At 40.0% G+C, this 19,750-nt stretch overlaps 1 protein-coding gene across 1 annotated transcript; it reads left to right on the top strand.

Moving 5' to 3' along the window:
* The first annotated feature begins 812 nt into the window (after positions 1 to 812).
* On the top strand, positions 813 to 18,714 carry PSMB1 (proteasome 20S subunit beta 1). Its single transcript, XM_012465924.3, has 6 exons — positions 813 to 997; positions 4,552 to 4,659; positions 7,757 to 7,838; positions 10,178 to 10,307; positions 16,236 to 16,342; positions 18,428 to 18,714. The coding sequence occupies exons 1-6, from the start codon at positions 885 to 887 to the stop codon at positions 18,611 to 18,613; spliced, it is 726 nt and encodes a 241-aa protein (XP_012321347.2). The 5' UTR covers positions 813 to 884; the 3' UTR covers positions 18,614 to 18,714.
* Positions 18,715 to 19,750: the final 1,036 nt, after the last annotated feature.

The following is a 19,750-nucleotide window of genomic DNA, read 5'->3' as shown; positions in this document are numbered from 1 at the left end:
GGCGAAGCTCCCGAGGAGTTCCAGGACTGGGCCGCCGCACCACCGCCGTCTCTAATTGGTCCTTGCTGGACATAGGAAAGATCAATTTTTAAAGGGTGTATGTGTGTGTTTAAAGCAACTAGAGGCGTTACCTTTGGCAAGTTACCTGACTTCTCTCCCGCGGTGTCTTCTGCAAAATTGAATAATGATGATAATAGTGCTTAACTTTGGGCTGTCTGGAGATTGACAGTCAATGCCTGAGCAGTGCCTGGCACTCAGTAAGCGCGTGCTCCTTACCTGTCAGAAACAACGCTAGCTGATCTTCAAGCGTGTAGAATGACTAGGAACACTAAGCAAAACACAAGCCGTTTCAGGCACTGTGGTCAAAGGCTCGATCCGCAGTTGTTTCCTAGTGGGACTTCAGCACGCCTTGATTTTACCTTCTGTGGTTCGTTTTGGCGTAATCATATATTATACCGCTTGTTTCCTTTGTACTTTCTATTATCAGTGAGGTTGTGAGCTCTTTAAGGATAGGAAATGTTACATACATTTTGTATTAGGACAGTTTATGCTGCTACCATTATTCCAGTTGCCGTTGCTCCATAGTTTTTGCAAATTTTTGTATGGTCAGACATTTAAAATTTTGTCCATCTGGGTGAATTCCAATGTTTTCTCCGGGGAAAAACGACAAACAAAAAACTTTATATCTTTCTGGTAATGGGCGGGACCCAACTATGAAAGGGACTAGCGGCCGGGCGGTCCTCCAGGAGCAACGACCAGTGCGAGATAGAGAGGCCGGAAGCGAGCTTCAGGAGACGTCGGAAGTGGCGTAACGTCCGGTCGGGGCCGCCATCTCGCCGTGAGACAGCAGGAGTCCGGGCCGGAGTTGCGGGCGCGTCAGTGCGATGTTGTCCTCCACAGCCGTGTATTCGGGCCCTGGCGGAGAGCTGGGGATGGAGCCGCACAGAGCTGCCGGCCCTCTGCAGCTACGATTTTCGCCCTACGCTTTCAACGGCGGGTAAAAACCCTTGAGAGCCGCCGCTCTCGCTGTCGCCTCCCCCATCTGCGGAAGCCTGTCTGGGGGTCACCGCCGCGAAGGCGCTGCCCGGGTCCCCTGCAGGCCTCAGAACCCTGAGCCGAGCGGGTCCGCACCGGGCCGGTCTTCCCGCCGCCCTCTCTCGATCTGTGTTTCCCCCGTCAGGCTGGCGTTGCTCGAGTTTACTTGGCGATTGCTGTACAGCCTTGATTTTTAGGGCTTCCCGTCACAGCCCGGTCATTTGGGTCTCCGTGAGGACCGCCGCTCCACGCTCCTTGCTGCCGTGAGACAGTGAAGTAGAAAGTGGAACAGCTTCTGCCCTACGGAAGACCTTTCAAACTGTCTGAGGTTTCCGTAGAGTCTGAACGCGTTTCTTAAGCCCGCAGGCGAGGATAGCGGTCTAGCGTCTGAAACTTCAAAGTTAGGATCGTTCGGTCTGTGTTGTTAGGTGCATAGTTGTGTCGGTAGCCGAACGTCTGACTGTAGCTGCCTGACTTCTTTATTTCTAGTTGTGCAGTTTAGTCATTTTTTTTTTATTTCAAATAGAAGGTGGGATCGGTTGAGCAAACAATTTCATAGATAAGTGCTTTTTTTTTTTTTTTAACGTTTAGCTTAAGTTCAGGGAAAAAAATAGAAGATGGACCTTGTAATACATGTGTTCTTGCATGTTCAACTTTTGGTTTTTATTTTAATTACCAGTTTTATCTTGAGCAACAAAATTTTTCTTGGTGGTACACTAAAGATTTAGGGTTACAGAAAGATGCTCTGTTTAAGACTCTTGACAGGGAAGAGCTGTAAATTTAAGCAGTGCTTATAGTTATCAATCAAGCTTAGTATATTAAAATATAAACACTCAATTTCGAACCGATGGTTCTTTAAGAAAATAGAAACTATTGTCTGGGCACCATGGCTCGCACCTGTAATCCCAGTACTTTGGGAAGCCAAGACAGGAGGATCATCTCTTGAGCCAGGAGTTCAAGACCAGCCCCATCTCTAAAAAAAAAAAAAAAAAAATTAAAAAAGCAAAAATATTAATTGCTTCCTCATAAATTTCAAATATTAATGCACATTTTTGGAGTGCGTTAGATAACGAAAGACTGATCTTAGCCTTGGTTCTGCTACTGAAGGACAGTGTGGTCTTCGGGGACTTCTGAAGTTCTTGAACCTAAATTTCCTTCCTTAGCAGCTTCATGGTTTTTGGTGAGAAGCATGAGAGATGTATTTTGTAAATTGTAAGCCGTCGTCTTATTTAATCCTCTAACACTTCCTGTGATGACTCATTATGTTGTATGTTGTAGGGAGGGTTATTGGACCCATTTTGTAAGACTATTTTCTATAAATAAGAATTTTCAGTGTTCAGTATGCCCTACTCATTACTCACTTTTTTAATCCCTTGTAATTCGGTTTAAGCCATTGCTGCCCTAACAGTTACGTAGAACTTTCTGATTACTTTTCCTTAGCCTTTGCTCTTTTTCTTTCGTGTTTATTGCAGCTGGCTCTCAGGAAGTCTTTGCTTCCGCAAAATGAGGCCCAGTTCTTTTTTTCTACTCTGTCTTTAAATGTAGTTAAACAAGTCATTAGCCGCTTTATCGCTCAGCACTCTTAATGTCTCATTCCTGGGAGGATTAATCCCAAATCTGATTTTCTAGTTCTGCCTCTCATGAGTCCCTCGATTCTGGCTTCTTCAGTAAAACATGTCTTTTTATTTATTTATTTATTTTTATGAAGACAGGGTTTCACCATGTTGGCCAGGCTGGTCTTGAACTCCTGACCTCAGGTGATCCGCCCGCCTCATCCTCCCAAAGTGCTGGGATTACAGGCGTGAGCCACTGTGTCCAGCCTCCTCTCCACCATTAAAATACTTGTTATAATTATGCCATCATTCTGCTCATATAAGTTCTAAATCTTGGATGTCATAATTGGTTTTCCCAGTTCCTAACACATTTAAGTAGATGTAAAAACTTCTCTATTTTGTGTGTTTGTCATGATTTTGGATTTACCTGTTTGTTCCTGTTCACCTGCTACCTTACCATTGTGTTAGTAGTAGTAGAACAGTATTTCCATCCCATTTCATCATTATGTTATTGTCAAAGTAGTCTTCCTCAAAGCCCACTTTGTAAACGGGACTTTTCTCTCTCTCTCTTTTAAAGACCAGGTCTCACTCTAATGCCCAGGTACAGCCATAGCTCACTGCAGCCTTGAACACCTGGGCTCAAGCAGTCCTCCCATCTCAGCCTCCTGAGTAGTTACAACTACAGATCATTCTTGCTCAGAAAACTTTCATGATTCCTTGCTAAAATTCCAAAATCTTTAGCTTGGCATTTGGGATTTTCTACAGTAGGAACCCTGTCCATCACATAAACCTTACGTTACTAGATGTGCTTATGCAAAAAGGGCCACCTGAATGAGTTGCTTGAATGTATGTACTATTTGAATTATTACCTGTTTGCCTTTACTTGCTGTTTATTTTACCTGGAATGCCGTCCTTTTCTATGTGAAAGCTTCAACACAAATCCCACCTCAGTAAAAATAGTGGCTAAAGTTTTCTGAGTCCTTACGTCTGTGAGGCACCATGCCTTAATTTCCACTACTGCATTGAAGCAGTGGTTATAGTTACCAGTCAAGCTTTGTACATTAAGATATACACACCCAAGTATACACACCTGGTGACACAGGTACTGTTACCATCAACTTGAATTTGGAGAATTTGCCCAAGATCACATACCTAGTAAATAGCAAGATGGGTCTCTATCTCATGTAATTCCAGAGCCCAGGTGCTTAATCATGTTCTGGTGCCACAGCAGTCGTAGCTAACACTTTCTAGAGGGCCAGTTACATGTCAGGCACTGCGATAAGGGCTTTACGTATTTGATTCTTTGGACACCCTAATGAGGTAGCAAATGATATGATCTCTGTTGCATATATGATGAAATTGAGGCTTTGAGAAGTAACTTACCCACAGCCTCATATCTACTAAATGGGAAAGTCAGAATTAGAACCCAGGCAGTCTGCTTTTGAAATTCATACTGTAAGTCTCTTTGATAAGCTGTCAAATTGTACAGCCACAGAGGGAAAATATTACTGTTTGCCCATTTATTTGTCATTATATAAGGACTTGGGTATAAAGAAATGAAAAAAAAAATCCCATCTTCTCTAAACTCACAGAGCTTGAGTTCTAATACCGCTGCTTGTACCTGATCCTCAAGGGAACAGATGTAGCATTGAGTTGTTCTGTATTAGTAGTACCTTGCACGAGTAAGTATTTGGTGTGTTGGTGATGATAATTCATTGGCTTTTCTGTTACTTCCTGCCAACAAGACTTTGCCCTGATTTAGGCTTATTAATAAGTTTTTTTTCCAGACAACTTGTAGCCAGGGGTTCATTCTCTTCCCCTCATCTTTCCTACTCCCATTTGAGTCCTATTTTTGTTCACATCTAGAGTATTTTATCCCATTATATGCTGTGGAGCATTCTTTTATTTGTAGAAATAGGATTGCCACTCTGGAGAATTAATTTTTTTTGTCTTTTTTCCTCAGTACTGTACTGGCAATTGCTGGAGAAGATTTTTCAATTGTTGCTTCTGATACTCGATTGAGTGAAGGGTTTTCAATTCATACCCGGGATAGCCCCAAATGTTACAAACTGTAAGTAAATATTTCTAAAGACACTTCACAATGCCTTGGTAATGATTTAGTGCTTTGAGAGTTTCTACTTCTACATGATTGATTTCATGAGTTTTTAGGTTGCTTTTGGGAGCAATTTTATTGGAAAACCATTTTCTAAGTTAATGTTTCCTAATAATTCAATGTTCAGTCTAAACATTTACCATATTCAGGGTACCAGCTGCCCTTTCTGTAACCTAAATGTATTCACCCCAGCATTCTACTGTGAAAAATTTCATATATACAACAAAAGTAAGAGAGTTTCATAATGAAAACCCATATGCCATCACCTAGGTCTTATTGTTTGTAAGACCTAGGTGTAATTACTTTGTATCACTTTTTCCATCTGCATTTGTCTTAGTCCATTTTATGCTGCTATAACAGAAGGCCGTAGACTAGGTAACTTACAGTGAACAGAAATTTACTTGTTTACAGTTCTGGAGGCTGGGAAGTCCAAGATTGAGGGGCTGGCATCTGGTGCAGGGGCAGAGAGAGAAAGGAGAGAGCAAGGGAGTGCAAACCGACTCTTAATGATAATGTCCATTCCTGAGGGCTGAGCCCTCAGGACCTAAACACCTGTTCCCAACTCCCAGTACCTTCACAATGGCAATTAAATTCCAACATGAGTTTTGAAGGGGACATTCAAACCGTAGCACCATTAATCCATTAAATGGTGTTTTGTTTTGTTTTTTTAATCTGCCTTCCCACACTTTTTTTAACCTGAAACATTCATCTTAGATATATCCTAAGCAATTATATACACAGCTCAGTTTTAATAGACTAGCTGTATTTTTCCTCAAACATGAAAATAAAGCCAAAACTTTAAAAAAAAAAGAGCCTGCACAAATTACCTAAATACATGTTGCAGATTCGCAGTGATTTTTAACAGTTTTGGAAATGCTTATAAATGGTCATGAATTCCTGGGTTAATTACAAAAGCCTGTTAAGCTCGAATTGTATTAGGAATGGGACTTAGGAGATTTAGGTCCTTTGGACAGGCCCTCCTTGTATTGTAGGGAATAGGTAAAGAAGTAAAGATCTGTTTTCTTTCCTGGTCCCAGGGATGGCCCACATCTTAACCAGAAAAAGCAACGAAGTTTGTCTTCATCTTCCCAGTGCTCTCTCTGTCCACGTCCATCTTTTGATACCCCTTTCTGCTTTCTGTTATAATGCTCTGGCGTTACCTTTTTCTCCTCAAGGATGACTCTTGTACACCTTGAAAGTGGTAAATATAAGGAATAAGATTGTAAAACATAACTTTATGGATACCGTCCTTGTACCAGCTTTTACTCACCTTCGTAGTGCTTTAGTTATGTTTGCTGCTGAAGTGAGCACCCCCCCCCCTTTTTTTTTTAATGAAACAAGTCAGGTAGAGAGATAGAGAACAGGAACAATGCAGCATTAATGAATACCTGTATATATCCCTCATCCCATGTCCTGTGGGGCCGACCTGTAAAGGAGCTTGCCTCTTCCAAAGCTGTTTGAGACTCTGTTCTTTGCATGAAAACTCCCATTTCTTTGATGCACCTGGATATTTGGGAAAAGGATGTCGAAATTCTAAGATTTTTCCTTGTTGGTCTTGTTAACCAATCTTGTTAGTAAAGGCAGTAAAGCCTTCTAGGGAATTGGAGGTCTTCACGTCAGTGCGGTGAGGTTGGTGGTAGGGATAGATCAGGTGATGCTAGTGATGACCCCAGAGGTGTCAGTTGCCCTCCTAGTAGGACAACTATGGTTTGTGTGGGTCATTCGTAACTTTCCAAAAGGAATTATTTTCCAAAAGGATTATAAGTTTCCAAAAGGAATTAGCGGTTTTTATGGATTATTGAAGCAAGACTAAAGGTGGCCTCTGCCAAATATTGTTTAGGTTTCTTTATAGATTCATATCAAGATCTGGGAATTAATTTTTGAAATACAGGATTGAATTTGTGTGTCTGTACCAAAATTTAATCAGTTCCATACAGATGGACATTTAGGTTTTGTTTCATTTGGGGGCGCTTTTAAAATCTTTACTCACTGGTGAATCTAGAGCATCCCTTTGCATATTTGCGTAAGGATATTGACAAGCTAGATTTCTAGCAATAGAATTAATGAAAGTGGTTTGTATTTAAATTTTTAATATACTACCAAGTTGCTCGTCTAACAAGTTAATCAGTTTATACTGTTTCCACAAACTCACCAGCATTTAGTTAGGCATTATTAGCCAGTATAATTGGTTGAAATAGTCTCTTTTTTAGATTTGGATTTCTGAGCAACATAGAGGCTCTTATGTTTATGGTGACTTAATGTCTCTTCTTTCTGACTTGCCTGTTCATAGAATCCGTCTCTCCATTATGTTATTACTGCTTTTCTTAGTTATAAGAACTCTTTGTAGAATCAAAATTAAACTTTGGTAGTAGATGCTGCCAGTATATTTTGTTAGGGTTTTAAAAAGCTATTCATAAATTTCTCTGCAGAAGTTTTAACTTCTTATGGAGTCACATTTATGAAATCTTTCTGTGTAGCCCTTGGATGGTGCCATGTTTTAAATCTGCCTTCCCCAGGCTGGACATGGTGGCTCACGCTTCTAATCTCAAAGTGCTGGAGAGACCAGCCTGGCCAACATGGTGAAACCCCATCTCTACTAATAATACAAAAATTATCTGGGCTTGGTAGCGGGTGCCTGTAATCCCAGGTACTTGGGAGGCTGAGGCAGGAGAATTGCTTAAACCCGGGAGGTGCAGGTTGCAGTGAGCCAAGATTGTGCCATTGCACTCCAGCCTGGGCAGCAAGAGCAAAACAGCCTCAAAAATCAATCAATCAACCTGCCTACCTTCCCCAGCCCAAGATAGTAAAAAAAATTCACCCATGATTTATTTAGTCCGTTCATAGTAGCATTTTTAAAGTCTTTGATCCACCTATCTGGAATAAGGAGTGAGACGTAGGAGTACAGACATCCGCCCCCCTACCGCCGAAGGGTGGCTGCTTGTCCCATTACCATTTAGGGAATAGTGGGAATAGGAGTTTTAAATTTAAAATTGCCCAAGATATGTTTTACTCTACTATCTAACCAGCTCAGTTTTCTGAAATGTGCTTTTTACAGAACAGACAAAACAGTCATTGGATGCAGCGGTTTTCATGGAGACTGTCTTACCCTGACAAAGATTATTGAAGCAAGACTAAAGGTAGATGCTTTTGTACATTTCTACACAGTTTTTAAATTAATAACAATTCATTACATTCACTTAAACCTACAGCATAACTGTTGGTCAGAATAGCTAGAGAGTCACTAGATTAGTACATGAATTATAAATGTATCCTAGAAATGAAATTAATTAATTATTTATTTTTGAGATGGAGTTTTGTTCTTGTTGCCCAGGCTGGAGTGTAATGGCATGATCTCAGCTCACTGCAACATCTGACTCCCGGGTTCAAGTGATTCTCCTGCCTAAGCCTCCCGAGTAGCTGGGATTACAGGCGCCTGCCACCACGCCCGGATAATTTTTATATTTTAGTAGAGATGGGGTTTTGGCCAGGCTGGTCTCAAACTCCTGACCTCGTGATCCACCCACCTCAGCCTCCAAAAGTGCTGGGATTACAGGCGTGCGGCACTGCGCCCGGCCTGTAAATGAAGTTATATTATTAATGCAGGGTCATTAAAGTAGCATAAAGTGAAACAGCAGTACGTTCCATTTGTCAAAGTCTTGTTTCATATGAAGGGTTCTCTACCCTTTCAGAGGTAGCCTAGGAGGAGTTCTTGTGAAGGTACTCTGCCCTCACACACAAAACAAATCAATTTCTGTGGCAGGAAAGAGCCCAGGAAAGATTTTTGCGTCACCATCAGCTGACAAGCTTTCCCTCCTTACATGTCGTGCTCTTAGTTGGCAAGGGACGTGAGTACAGATACGAAAGAATGAATAAGCAGGAGTTTGGATGAGCAGCACAACAGACACCGTTGCCTTCTGTCACCTGACAGGCTGCAGTTGATAGCCAGCTGCCAGAAGTCACGAGCGATCACATTCTGTTTTGCCCATGTGAATAACACTTGAGATTGTTTACACTTGTGAGTGGTCACTGGAGTATGTAATGTCATTTTCTACTGACACCTGCTTTTTGAATGTGTAGAAAGGATTTCACTCAATGTTTATCGATTGTTAATAATTTTTTCGAAACTTATATTGAAAGCAATAATGACTCACATTTATTGACATATTCGTGGAATTCCTAATGCTGATTTTATAAATGGGATTTAGAAGACAAAAGTAAGCATGACATTGTTAATAAAACAAGGAACGGTGGAGTCGACATAATCCACACCCCTACCTGAAGTTTTTCTTTCGTACTTTATTAAACGATGAAGTAAATAATTGTTGGTGCTTGGTTTTGAATTGAAATGGAATGAATAATTTTCTATCGTTTTTGTCTGGGAAAGACTCTGTAATATGACTTACCCATTACTTGTAGTGTAGTTGATCTCTAATCATTTTTTAGTGTTTTGACTGTCATTGATTTTACAGTGTTAGTTAGGTACCTATCTATTTATTTAGAGACCGCGTCTCACTTTGTTGCCCAGGCTGGAATATAGTGGTGCAATTGTAGCTCACTGTAGACTTCATCTCCTGGGCTCAGACGTTCCCCTGCCTCAGTTGAGATTACAAACGTGAGCCACTATGCCTGGCTTTAGGTTTCTCTTCAGAGATATTTGCTATATGGGTAACAAAAATTAATGATGTTAAATTCATTTTATGTTTATAATTTTTGTGAGGTTTCTCTATCAGTGGATAAGGTGTGGTTCCCAAGGGTGTGGTACAGCTAGGATTTTGCAGTCACTGTATTGTCACGCTAAGACCCTGTTTTGGGTGCTTGTGTTCTCTACTGTAGACGTTTTAGGATCACGACCACTGCTGTGTATTAAAATTATGCAGAATAAGGGTGTTCCCTTACGTCTTCTGTTGTCACAGAGATCTGCTCCACAAAGAGAGGGACTTACATCTGGGTTTGATCAGGGATTGGCATATTTTTTTCTGTAAAGGACCAGATAGGAAATATTTTCAGCTTTATGTGCTATTTGATCTGTGTCACAACTATCTGTTTCTGCTTTTGTAGTGAAAAGGCAGCCACGGACAATAGTTATAGAAATAGGGGGTAGGCTGGATTTGGCCCCTGGGCTGTAGTTCGCTGACCCCGGTCTAGATGCAGAGTGAGGGAGAGAGATGGATTCGAGCTCATCTTCCTTAGGCCACATCATGTGCCCTTTCATGCACATTAGCTCTCGGACTGGCAGTACCTGACAGAAGGATGGTATAGAAATTCATCTTTAAACCGGAGAGCTGAGGGCAAACTTGGCATTCCTTCCCTTAAAATTCTATGTTAGTAATACTCTGTCGGTTGAGCATGAAAGAAATTGGCATGCTTTCCCCTTTGACTGTGGTATGCATTTATTTATTCACTTCATACTGTTGCTTGTTCTAGTCTACAGTAGCCTCTGCCTCCACATGCCTGTTACTTTTATCAATAATTGCAGATGTATAAGCATTCCAATAATAAGGCCATGACGACGGGGGCGGTGGCCGCGATGCTGTCTACGATCCTGTACTCAAGGCGCTTCTTTCCGTACTATGTGTACAACATCATCGGTGGACTCGATGAAGAAGGTAAAGTTCCTGTTTTCTGGGAAATGCTGGGGAAGAGGAACTGTTATTTCCTAGATGTATGTATTTCCATCTAGAGTTGGAAGTACCATCTAACACCGTTCTCCTTTTACTGATGATGTTGAAAGTGACAAAACTGAAGCTGTTAAAGCTCGAATAGTGAATGTCAAGCAGCCGGTTATTCTGCTCGTTTCTCAGGGTCTCACGGGCGATAATAGTAAGTAATTAGGCATTTTTGTCTCGTACGAAGAAATCTGACCTAGAAAGCTTGACCTAAACAGAATTCTGAACATTTAAACTTTTTCTTAACAGACATACTTCTAAAAGTTCTCGAAAAGTCTTAGAAGTCATTTGGGGTAATTAATAATTTGAATCTACTCCAGTGTTTTCACACCTTTTTGAAATACCTCTGATTTTCTGTCAGAGTCAGAGCAGCAGTGCTTTTTCTTATTTTCTGGCTTTTTTTTAAAAAAATCCTGTTTTTGTTAGATGTTGTGTACTCTCTTTGCAGTTTTCTATATTTCATTAGAGATGCAGCGTCCCCAGTCCCCTTGCTTTCTTTCTGTGTCCAACTGAGAAAGAGAGAGTGCTTTGACTGCTCTGTGATGTGGCCAGCTGTATGTATTCCCCTGGAGGCTCGGACCCAAGCAGTTTTCTGTTCCATGAGCATTTTCTTTCCATGCGCTCTCTCTCGGACTCTTAATATCTGCCCCCATACACATCCTTGGGAAACATACTGATCATTTTACCTACCCTGGTTTAGGTGTAGACAAATTAGGTTGACAAAATTTCTTTTTAAGGCTTTCAACTTTACTTGAAAACTAAGAGAAAAAGTATAGAAATAGTAAAAATAGAAATGAATTACCCTTAACGTGGGTAATTAGATTCTAGCTACAGATCAGTTTGCCTGACCTAGCATGCTGGATGCTTCTGGTGTCTTTTTTAACTTATGTTATGCTTGACTTGAATGTCAGATTAATAGGTTCAGATTTTAACAACATTAAAAATTGTTACTATTGAATTTCAGCAGGCCAGACAGCATCCTTGAGTTTTTCTGAGAGTTAGTCTGATCTGGGAAAGTTCCTATTTGCTAAGCAGCAGACCTAAGACTTAGGTTTGGCTTTGTTTTACTTCAGAGCCCCGTTCTTTGATTTCCATGTAACAGTGTTCCTAGTTTTGGTGACAGCCTCAGGTGTCTCTAGAACCGTCTTTTTAAGCTTCTCTGTCGGGTTGGCTTTATGTGTTCTTTAAACTAATTTTTATTTTATGGAGGAATTTGTGTGAATAATAAAGCATCCTCTACCTTCTTTTTCCATTGCCCTCCTGAGACAGTTTTTAGCTCTTTTACCTGTATTTTCTGGCACTTACCTCCATTTTCCAAAACTCTACTGCACTCTTTTGAGATATCTTTCGGTGTTTTGTTCTGGTAGATGACGGTTCTTCGCTCTTTTGTGTCCTCTTCCTCATTAGCATCCTCCCATAACAACACATCAAACTTTGGATAACACAGACCTTTCGTGTTTATATTGTGCCCAGATAGAGAATCATCTTTGTTGCGCCAGGTACTATGCGTTGATGTTTTCTTTCTTGTATAACTCGTTTTTATTTTTTTCTCAAGTTAACGTCTCTTTAATTGGCTCAGATTTCTTTAAACTTTTTGTCAGTTCTTTGTACACTCTGAATACACTTCGTCTGATGGTCAGACCTCACATGATAGGTGGATCCCTTTTCCCTTTGCTTCGGATGGACTAGCTGCGCTAAGACAGACGCACACTGCCGTCCTAAGATTTCACCACGTCCTGTGCTCTCTTCTTTCTTGATTTAGTTCCTTATTTTAGAAGAGATTTCTGAAAATTGAAAACGGGACTTTTTGAGACTTTGCTTTTAGGATCTTTTCTTTACCCTGGTGTTCTGAAATTGTATAGTGATGTTCCTTGCCTAGAGTTTCTTATTTATTTTGTCCTTTCTCCACCTTCTTTTCCTCTCTTCCTTCCCAACCCCTCCCCACCTTCTCCACAACCACCTAGATTATGACCTGGGGCTTTATTTTTTGCTCCGTATGTTCTCCATCTCTTTGTCTTTTTTGCTCTACCGTATGAAGATTTCCTTAATTTTAGCTTTTCATTCTTTACCGATTGCTTTTTTTTCTGGTGTCATTAATTTCTAAGAGCTTTTTCTTATTTTCTGGCTTTTTTTAAAAAAATCCTGTTTTTGTTAGATGTTGTGTACTCTCTTTGCAGTTTTCTATATTTCATTAGAGTGTTTTTTTTCCATGTTGTGTGTTCATTTTTAGCCTCTGTCTTCTATGTTACAGGCTTCCTTCAAATTTCTCATTTTTTTTTTTTTTTTGCTGTCCATTCACATTGAAAAGTGTTATACCAAAATCTGATTATAAAAGTCCTTGTTGACATGGCTTGTCAACTGACAGCCATTAACTGGCTGTTTAAGTAGCATTTTCTTCAGATGAAGAATTTCTTTAATCTCTTTTTTTTTTTTTGAGACATAGTCTCATTCTGTTGCCCAGGCTGGAATGCAGTGGCGTGATCTCGGCTCAGTGCAACCTCCACCTCCTGGATTCTAGCAATTCTCCTGCCTCAGCCTCTTGAGTAGCTGGGTTTATAGGAATTTGCCAAAACGCACAGCTAATTTTTTGAATTTTTTTTTTTTTTTTTTTTTTTAGTCGAGACGGGGTTTCATCATATTAGCCAGGATGGTCTCCATCTCCTGACCTCATGATTTGCCCGCCTGGGCCTCCCAAGTGCTGGAATTATAGGCGTGAGCCACCGTGCTGGCCAAGAATTTATTTAATCTTTTTTCCTGGAATGAGGTAGGACTATAGGAAGAAAAGCCTGGTTGGCAGCTTTAGGCCTTGGAGGAAGAAGGGGACTGAAGGTCTGTGTTTTGTCTACATCAGCTTTCCATTTCATGTGTTTTGCTCCTACCCTTTGCTACTCTTGAGCTCGGTCCCCTGAGTCCAGAGCGTCTGCTCATGTCTCGGGAGACTTCATTTCCCGTCTTCAGTGTTGGTGGACGTGGGGACCTGGGGCGCCGTGCTCCATATGGACACTTTCAGGACAGCAAGGTCCACAGCTCTTTGGTTTGATGTAAGCCACTGTCCACACTAACCTCTCTGTCTTTAATCTCTTAATTGCTGTCATGCCTTTTAAAAAAAATTTTCCCAAATTAAAAGTGGCTTTAGTTTTTCTGTAATGAAAATAATCAGTACATGTTTATACATTACACACATGCAGTTTTATGTAAGTAGGACCTTGATATCGGTTTTTCTGTGACTATACATTATGTATTATCGAGATCTCAGCTAAGCTATATGCATAATGATTTTGTATTTTTTTTTGTTGTTTTTTCTTCTGTTTTTGCTGCTATAACACAATGATTTTTAATTGCTGACTTACACAGTATGGCTGTACCGTCATTTACCTAATCAGTCCTCTAAAGGGCATTTGGTTTCCTGTTTTCTTAATATGAACAATATGACGAACATCTTTGTAAATACATTTTTGTGTACTTCTCCGATTATGCTTGGCTTGTTGGAATAAACTTCTAGTAGTAGAAGTATTGGGCCAGATATTTTTTTTTTTGTATTTTGTTGACTACGCCGTTTCTAACAGACACACCAGTACCCTGAGCACCCAGTTTTATGTAACCTTCCCAGTATTAGAATTAACACATTTTGAAACATATCTTTGCCCATTAAACAATCTATTATTTTAATTTATATTATTTTGGGGCATGTTTTCATACATATATTGACTTTTTAAATTTCCTCTTTGGAGACTGATTCATATATTAACTTTTGGCCATTTCTTTATTTGCAAGTTAGTTTTCTTACTGATTTTCAAGAACTGCGTTCAACTGTGTCAACCCTCTGTAATATGATAGATACCCCCAAGAGTGTTATTTTTCTCTTTTGTGTCATCTCTTTCACTACACAGAAATTTCTGTGTTTCATACAGTCTCATCTGTCGATTAATCTTTACGACATTCAGTTTCCTGCCTTGTTAGAAAAACCTCTCCCATCCAAAGCTTACCTGTATTTCTTTTAAAATTTGTCTGATTTTATTTTTTACATTGAAATTACTGTGCTTTTTGGATTTTACTTTGACGAGGAAAAGCACTTTTAATCAAGATTGATGCCGTTCTACATTGATTTATTTTTATTTTTTTATTTTGTGTGTGTGTGTGTGTGTGTGTGTATTTTACATTGATTTTACCAGTGTCTCTTTTGCTTTTTTCTAGAGGGTCTTTAAAGCTATGTTCTTGGATATATCCCACCCTTTCTTTTGTTTGTTTTTTTTAAATTTGTTATATGTGGTTTTCTGAGATTGGTTCCATCCTTGAGTAAAGCTTTTGGGCCTCAGTTGTTTACTTGTGGCCTGTCAGCCTCATGAGAGATAAAACCTTTTTTTTTTTTTTTTGCCTGTACACGTTACATCTCTTTCTTTTTTTGTATATTGAGATTAGTGGGTTATCTGCTGTGATCTCATGTCTTCTCCCAAGCTCCCTTCCAGCAAAAACACTAACCACAGTTTCTTAGGTGACCTCAGATGGTGCCTCCTTCACCAGAGAATTCAGTTTATGCAGTTCTATAGTAGAAAACATACAACACTAATGGTGGTTGTACATGGTTAGTAAGAAGATTGTCCCCATATCACATCTCCCTGGGTAACTAAGTTCTGGTATATGATGTGTTTTCCAAATCAGCTATATTTTTAAAAAATCATTATTTTGTAAATTATTTGTGATTTGTCATGCACAGGTCACAGTTGTTTTTGACAGGCCTTTTTTAAAAATCACAGAATTACCTGTGTTCTTTGTAATAAATTCAAATAATACAGAAGCATATGAAGTCATTCCTTTCTTTTGTTGCCTCTAATTCAGTGCTCAAAGATAACCATCCACAGTTTGTTATTTATCTTTCCATACTTTGTGCTTGTACAAATAAATGGTTTTCTTATTCTTTTAAACAAAAATAGTATTGTATTATACATGTTACAGCATTCTCTTTTTGCTTTGTCTTGTGGACGTATACATAAGTTGTGCTTTCCTTCAAGTTCTCTTTGTTAGCTTAGAAGAGCTGAGATATAAATAGTTTTTTTTTTTTTTTTTTTGAGACGGAGTTTCGCTCTTGTTACCCAGGCTGGAGTGCAATGGCGAGATCTCGGCTCACCGCAATCTCCGCCTCCTGGGTTCAGGCAATTCTCCTGCCTCAGCCTTCTGAGTAGCTGGGATTACAGGCACGCACCACCATGCCCAGCTAATTTTTTGTATTTTTAGTAGAGACGGGGTTTCACCATGTTGACCGGGATGGTCTCGATCTCTTGACCTCGTGATCCACCCGCCTCGGCCTCCCAAAGTGCTGGGATTATAGGTGTGAGCCACCGCGCCCGGCCCAATACTTTCTTATAAACTACTGTTTGAGTTTGCTGATGTGCCCTGCACAAACCTTAACCTTCTCTCTCTCTCTTCTCCCTGCTGTCTTGTGGGTCCTTACCTACTTTGATTGTTTTCTATATTCTTATGACTTCCCACTCTTTTATGTCTGCAGTGGTTCCAGTCCATGTTTCCAGAGATCATAAAAATGCCTCTCTCCCTCATACTCACCCTTCTTCTGTTACCCAGTATTATATTTTAACTCCCAAGCACACAGTTGAGCCTTGAACAGCACACCCACACAGGGATTGGGGCTGTCTGCTGGGTGGCACCTGTGCAACGGTGACTGTTCCGGCTTTCACCATGCAACAGTGTGTGGTGCAGCGGTCACCAGTGCAAAAGTGACTGTGTTCCAACTTCCCTGAAGTTTTAGCCAAGGTGATAGTCCATTTTTTGTCACGTTTTGACCTGATTTACTTTTGCAGTGATTTGGGATTGTGATTGGATGCCATCCTTATGGATACTGTTTTCTTCTTTAAGGAAAGGGGGCTGTATACAGCTTTGACCCAGTAGGGTCTTACCAGAGAGACTCCTTCAAGGCTGGAGGCTCAGCAAGTGCCATGCTACAGCCCCTGCTTGACAACCAGGTAATACTATGTCCAGGTAACGATACTGTCCAAGTTGTTACGGTGTTCAGCCGAAGTGCTTTTCTCCAAGTTCTCCTCTTCGTTAGTTTAGGAGAGTGGAGATACAAAGACTTTCTGATAAATTACTGTTTGAGTTTGGCTAATGTGCCCTACAAAAACCTTACCATCTCTCTCTCTGTTCTCCCTACTCTCTCGTGGATCCTAACCTACTCTCACGGCTTTGTTTTCCTGTATTCTCATGCCTTCCAACTCCTTTATGTCTGCAGTGGTTCCACCCCTGTTTTTAATTCTCTTGCCACCTTCACGTGAAGATCATAAAAATGCCTTTCTCCCTGTTACTCACCCTTTTTGTGTTACCTAACACTGTATTTTAGCACCCAAGCATATAGTTGACTCTTGAACAACACAGGAGTTGGGCACAATTTCCTGAGCATTGGAAAATCCACGTACAATTTTCGACTCCTGGAAAACTTTACTAACAAGCCTACTGTTGACCAGAAGCCTTGCCAATAATGTAAACTGTCACTTGTCACCTATTTTGTATATGTATTATGTGCTATATTCTTATGATAAACTGCAGAAAATCATAGGAAGAGAAAATACATGTACAGTACTATACTGTATTAATACTGCAAGTTACATCATCTGTTTACAAGGAGAATGATCTGTCTGGAGTGGTGGGCAACCACGGCTGCAGACCTCAATCTACAGTACATTCAAGCAATTCAGCTTTTTGTTGTAATGTCATGACTTTCTCTGCTTCTCGGGGAGCAATTCCAACATCACTAATAGTGCTTTGTTTGGGTCACTTGTAATTTAAGGTTCATAATACTGCACTAAACACAGTGAAAAACAAAAGAGAACCTTGAGATATCACTTTAACTTGTTATAATCAATTTATGTGTATTTTGTGGTAGTAAATGATAAAATAGTATCTACATACAGTTGTGACATACCATTTTCTTAATTTTAAAAAATATTTTTAGGCTATGTGGCTCATCTGTTTTTTTTTTTTCAATTGTTGGCAAGTCTCCAAAAAATTTCTAGTATGTTTATTGAAAAAATTTATGTATAAATGGACCTGAGCAGTTGAAAACTGTTGTTCAAAGGTCAATAACAGTTTTCTTTCTTTCTTTTTTTTTTTGAGTCAGAGTCTCGACCTGTCACCCATGCTGGAGTGCAGTGGTGCAATCTCAGCTCACTGCAACCTCTGCCTCCCAGATTGAAGCAATTCTCCTGCCTCGGCCTCCCGAGTAGCTGGGATTACAGGTGCCAGCCACCATGCCCAGCTAATTTTGTATTTCTAGTAGAGATGGGGTTTCACCATATTGGCCAGGCTGGTCTCGAACTACTGACCTTGTGATCCATCCACCTCAGCCTTCCAAAGTGCTAGGATTACAGACATGAGCCACTACGCCCAGCTGGTCACCTGTATTTCTAATTTGTCCCTCTTTTTGTTTACTGCTAGCCAAATTCAGATCTGCGTTATCAGATTATTGAATTTATTTCCTAACGTCCTTTCTGCCTACAAGCTTACTTCCCTAATTCATCCTGCTCAGTGTACGTTATATATAGCTACTCCTCTGCTTATTGCTTATTGACCTGTCACCCACGCTCTACCCAGACCCTAACTCTGCTTTTCTCAGAAAAGATGTGTTCTTCCTGACTCCATCCCACATCTTCAGTCTGAATGTTCTATGCTCTTCAGCGTAGCCTTCAGCACTCACCTATTCAAAAGTCCTGTCTGCTGAGGTTGAAGCCTTTCTTCTAGGAGACTTAATGGACAGCTATTGGGGCTCTTCTGGCCCTTATTTTCTTCTTAGTTATAACAATTCCCTCAACACTTGCCTACATACATCTACCTCTCTAGGTCATGTGCTTCTCAAGAGTGGGAGCTTTCCCAGTGAATATTTGCCAGATTTCTGATGTGTGTAGTTCATCCAGGTCTGGAAGGGTTTATATTCAGTCTGAGGGACATTTTAATTTTGTGTAGTGTTTTCATCACAAATCCTGATACACATGAGGGTATTGGAGGAAACTTGTTATTGTCACATGACATCTCACCAAAGTTTCCTGTCCCGCCAGGTTGGTTTTAAGAACATGCAGAATGTGGAGCATGTCCCACTGTCCTTGGACAGAGCCATGCGGCTGGTGAAAGATGTTTTCATTTCTGCGGCTGAGAGAGACGTGTACACTGGGGATGCACTCCGGATCTGCATAGTGACCAAAGAGGGCATCAGGGAGGAGACTGTTCCCTTAAGGAAGGACTGATCTGTGTCCTGTTAATCACTAATTAGTCCAGAACTGGTTGATTTTGTACTTTGGAACTGTACTTTGGATGGTTTTGTTTATTAAAAGAGAAACCTGTAGTATTTATTTTGCTATAGCCTGTTTTCTCTAAGCAAGACAGATATAGGAAGTAGAATTTCTTTTCATTTTCATTTTTGCCACCCTTTACTATTTTTCAGAGGTTTTTTTTTGTTGTTGTTGTTGTTGTTTTGTATTTTAAGTATGAAAAACAGATCATAGTAGTTTTTCCTTAGACTAATGAGCTAGGAATTTATCTGTAAAAGTTGACCTTTTGGGCAAACTTATGAAGAGGGCTCTGATATTTATTCCACCAGCTCGCCTAAAGGGACTAGGGTTTTATTAAGATTCTAATGGATATAAATGAAATATCTTAAGATTTTGCACTTCTGGGACTGTTAAGCAGTCTGGAATAGCTGTTTTGGAGAAAATCTTCAACCACAATAAAATTATAAAAACAACCCTTTACACAAGCTTTAACCAGAAATCTGGGATAATTTTCACAAGTACTTTAGTAATGTTATAATTGAGACCTAAGTTTTGATAGAGCCAAAATTTTTGTTTTAGATCTATTAAATATATTTTAACTCCATTATAATATTTGAGAAACTTTCTTCTTATTGAACAAGTCAAATTACACATAACATCGGAGTTATTGTTTGCTTTGTACCAGAACAACCTGTGTTATAAATGGAATTTTACTAAGTTGGCGGTTACTCTTAAATACCACTTTTGTTTATTTTCCCTTTTATGAATAATTCAAATTATCAAAAGCTAGTAGGTGCACATTGTAAACGTTTATTGCACAAACATCAGTACTGTCACTTGCTATCACATGCACTGGGGACACAGTGGTAAAACCTGGTTCATATTTCTCTTACAGTGTCTGTATTAGGGTTCTCCAAAGACTCAGAACCAATAGGATATGGGTGTAGAGAGAGATGAGAAAGGGTTTATTAAAGAAATTGGCTCACTCGATTATTGAGACTGAGAAGTCCCATGCCCTGCTGTCTGCAAGCTAGAGAACCAGAGAAACTGGCAGCATGGCTCAGTTCAAGTCTGAAGGCCTCACAACCAGGGAAGCTAGTAGTACAACTCTCA

Source organism: Aotus nancymaae, unplaced genomic scaffold (genome assembly GCF_030222135.1).
Source record: "Aotus nancymaae isolate 86718 unplaced genomic scaffold, 86718_ANA_hifiasm-v0.15.2.pri h1tg000034l, whole genome shotgun sequence".
In the NCBI taxonomy this organism is placed as follows: Eukaryota; Metazoa; Chordata; class Mammalia; order Primates; family Aotidae; genus Aotus; species Aotus nancymaae.
Note: the sequence above shows the minus strand (reverse complement) of the source record. Positions and strands in the feature narration are given on the sequence as shown.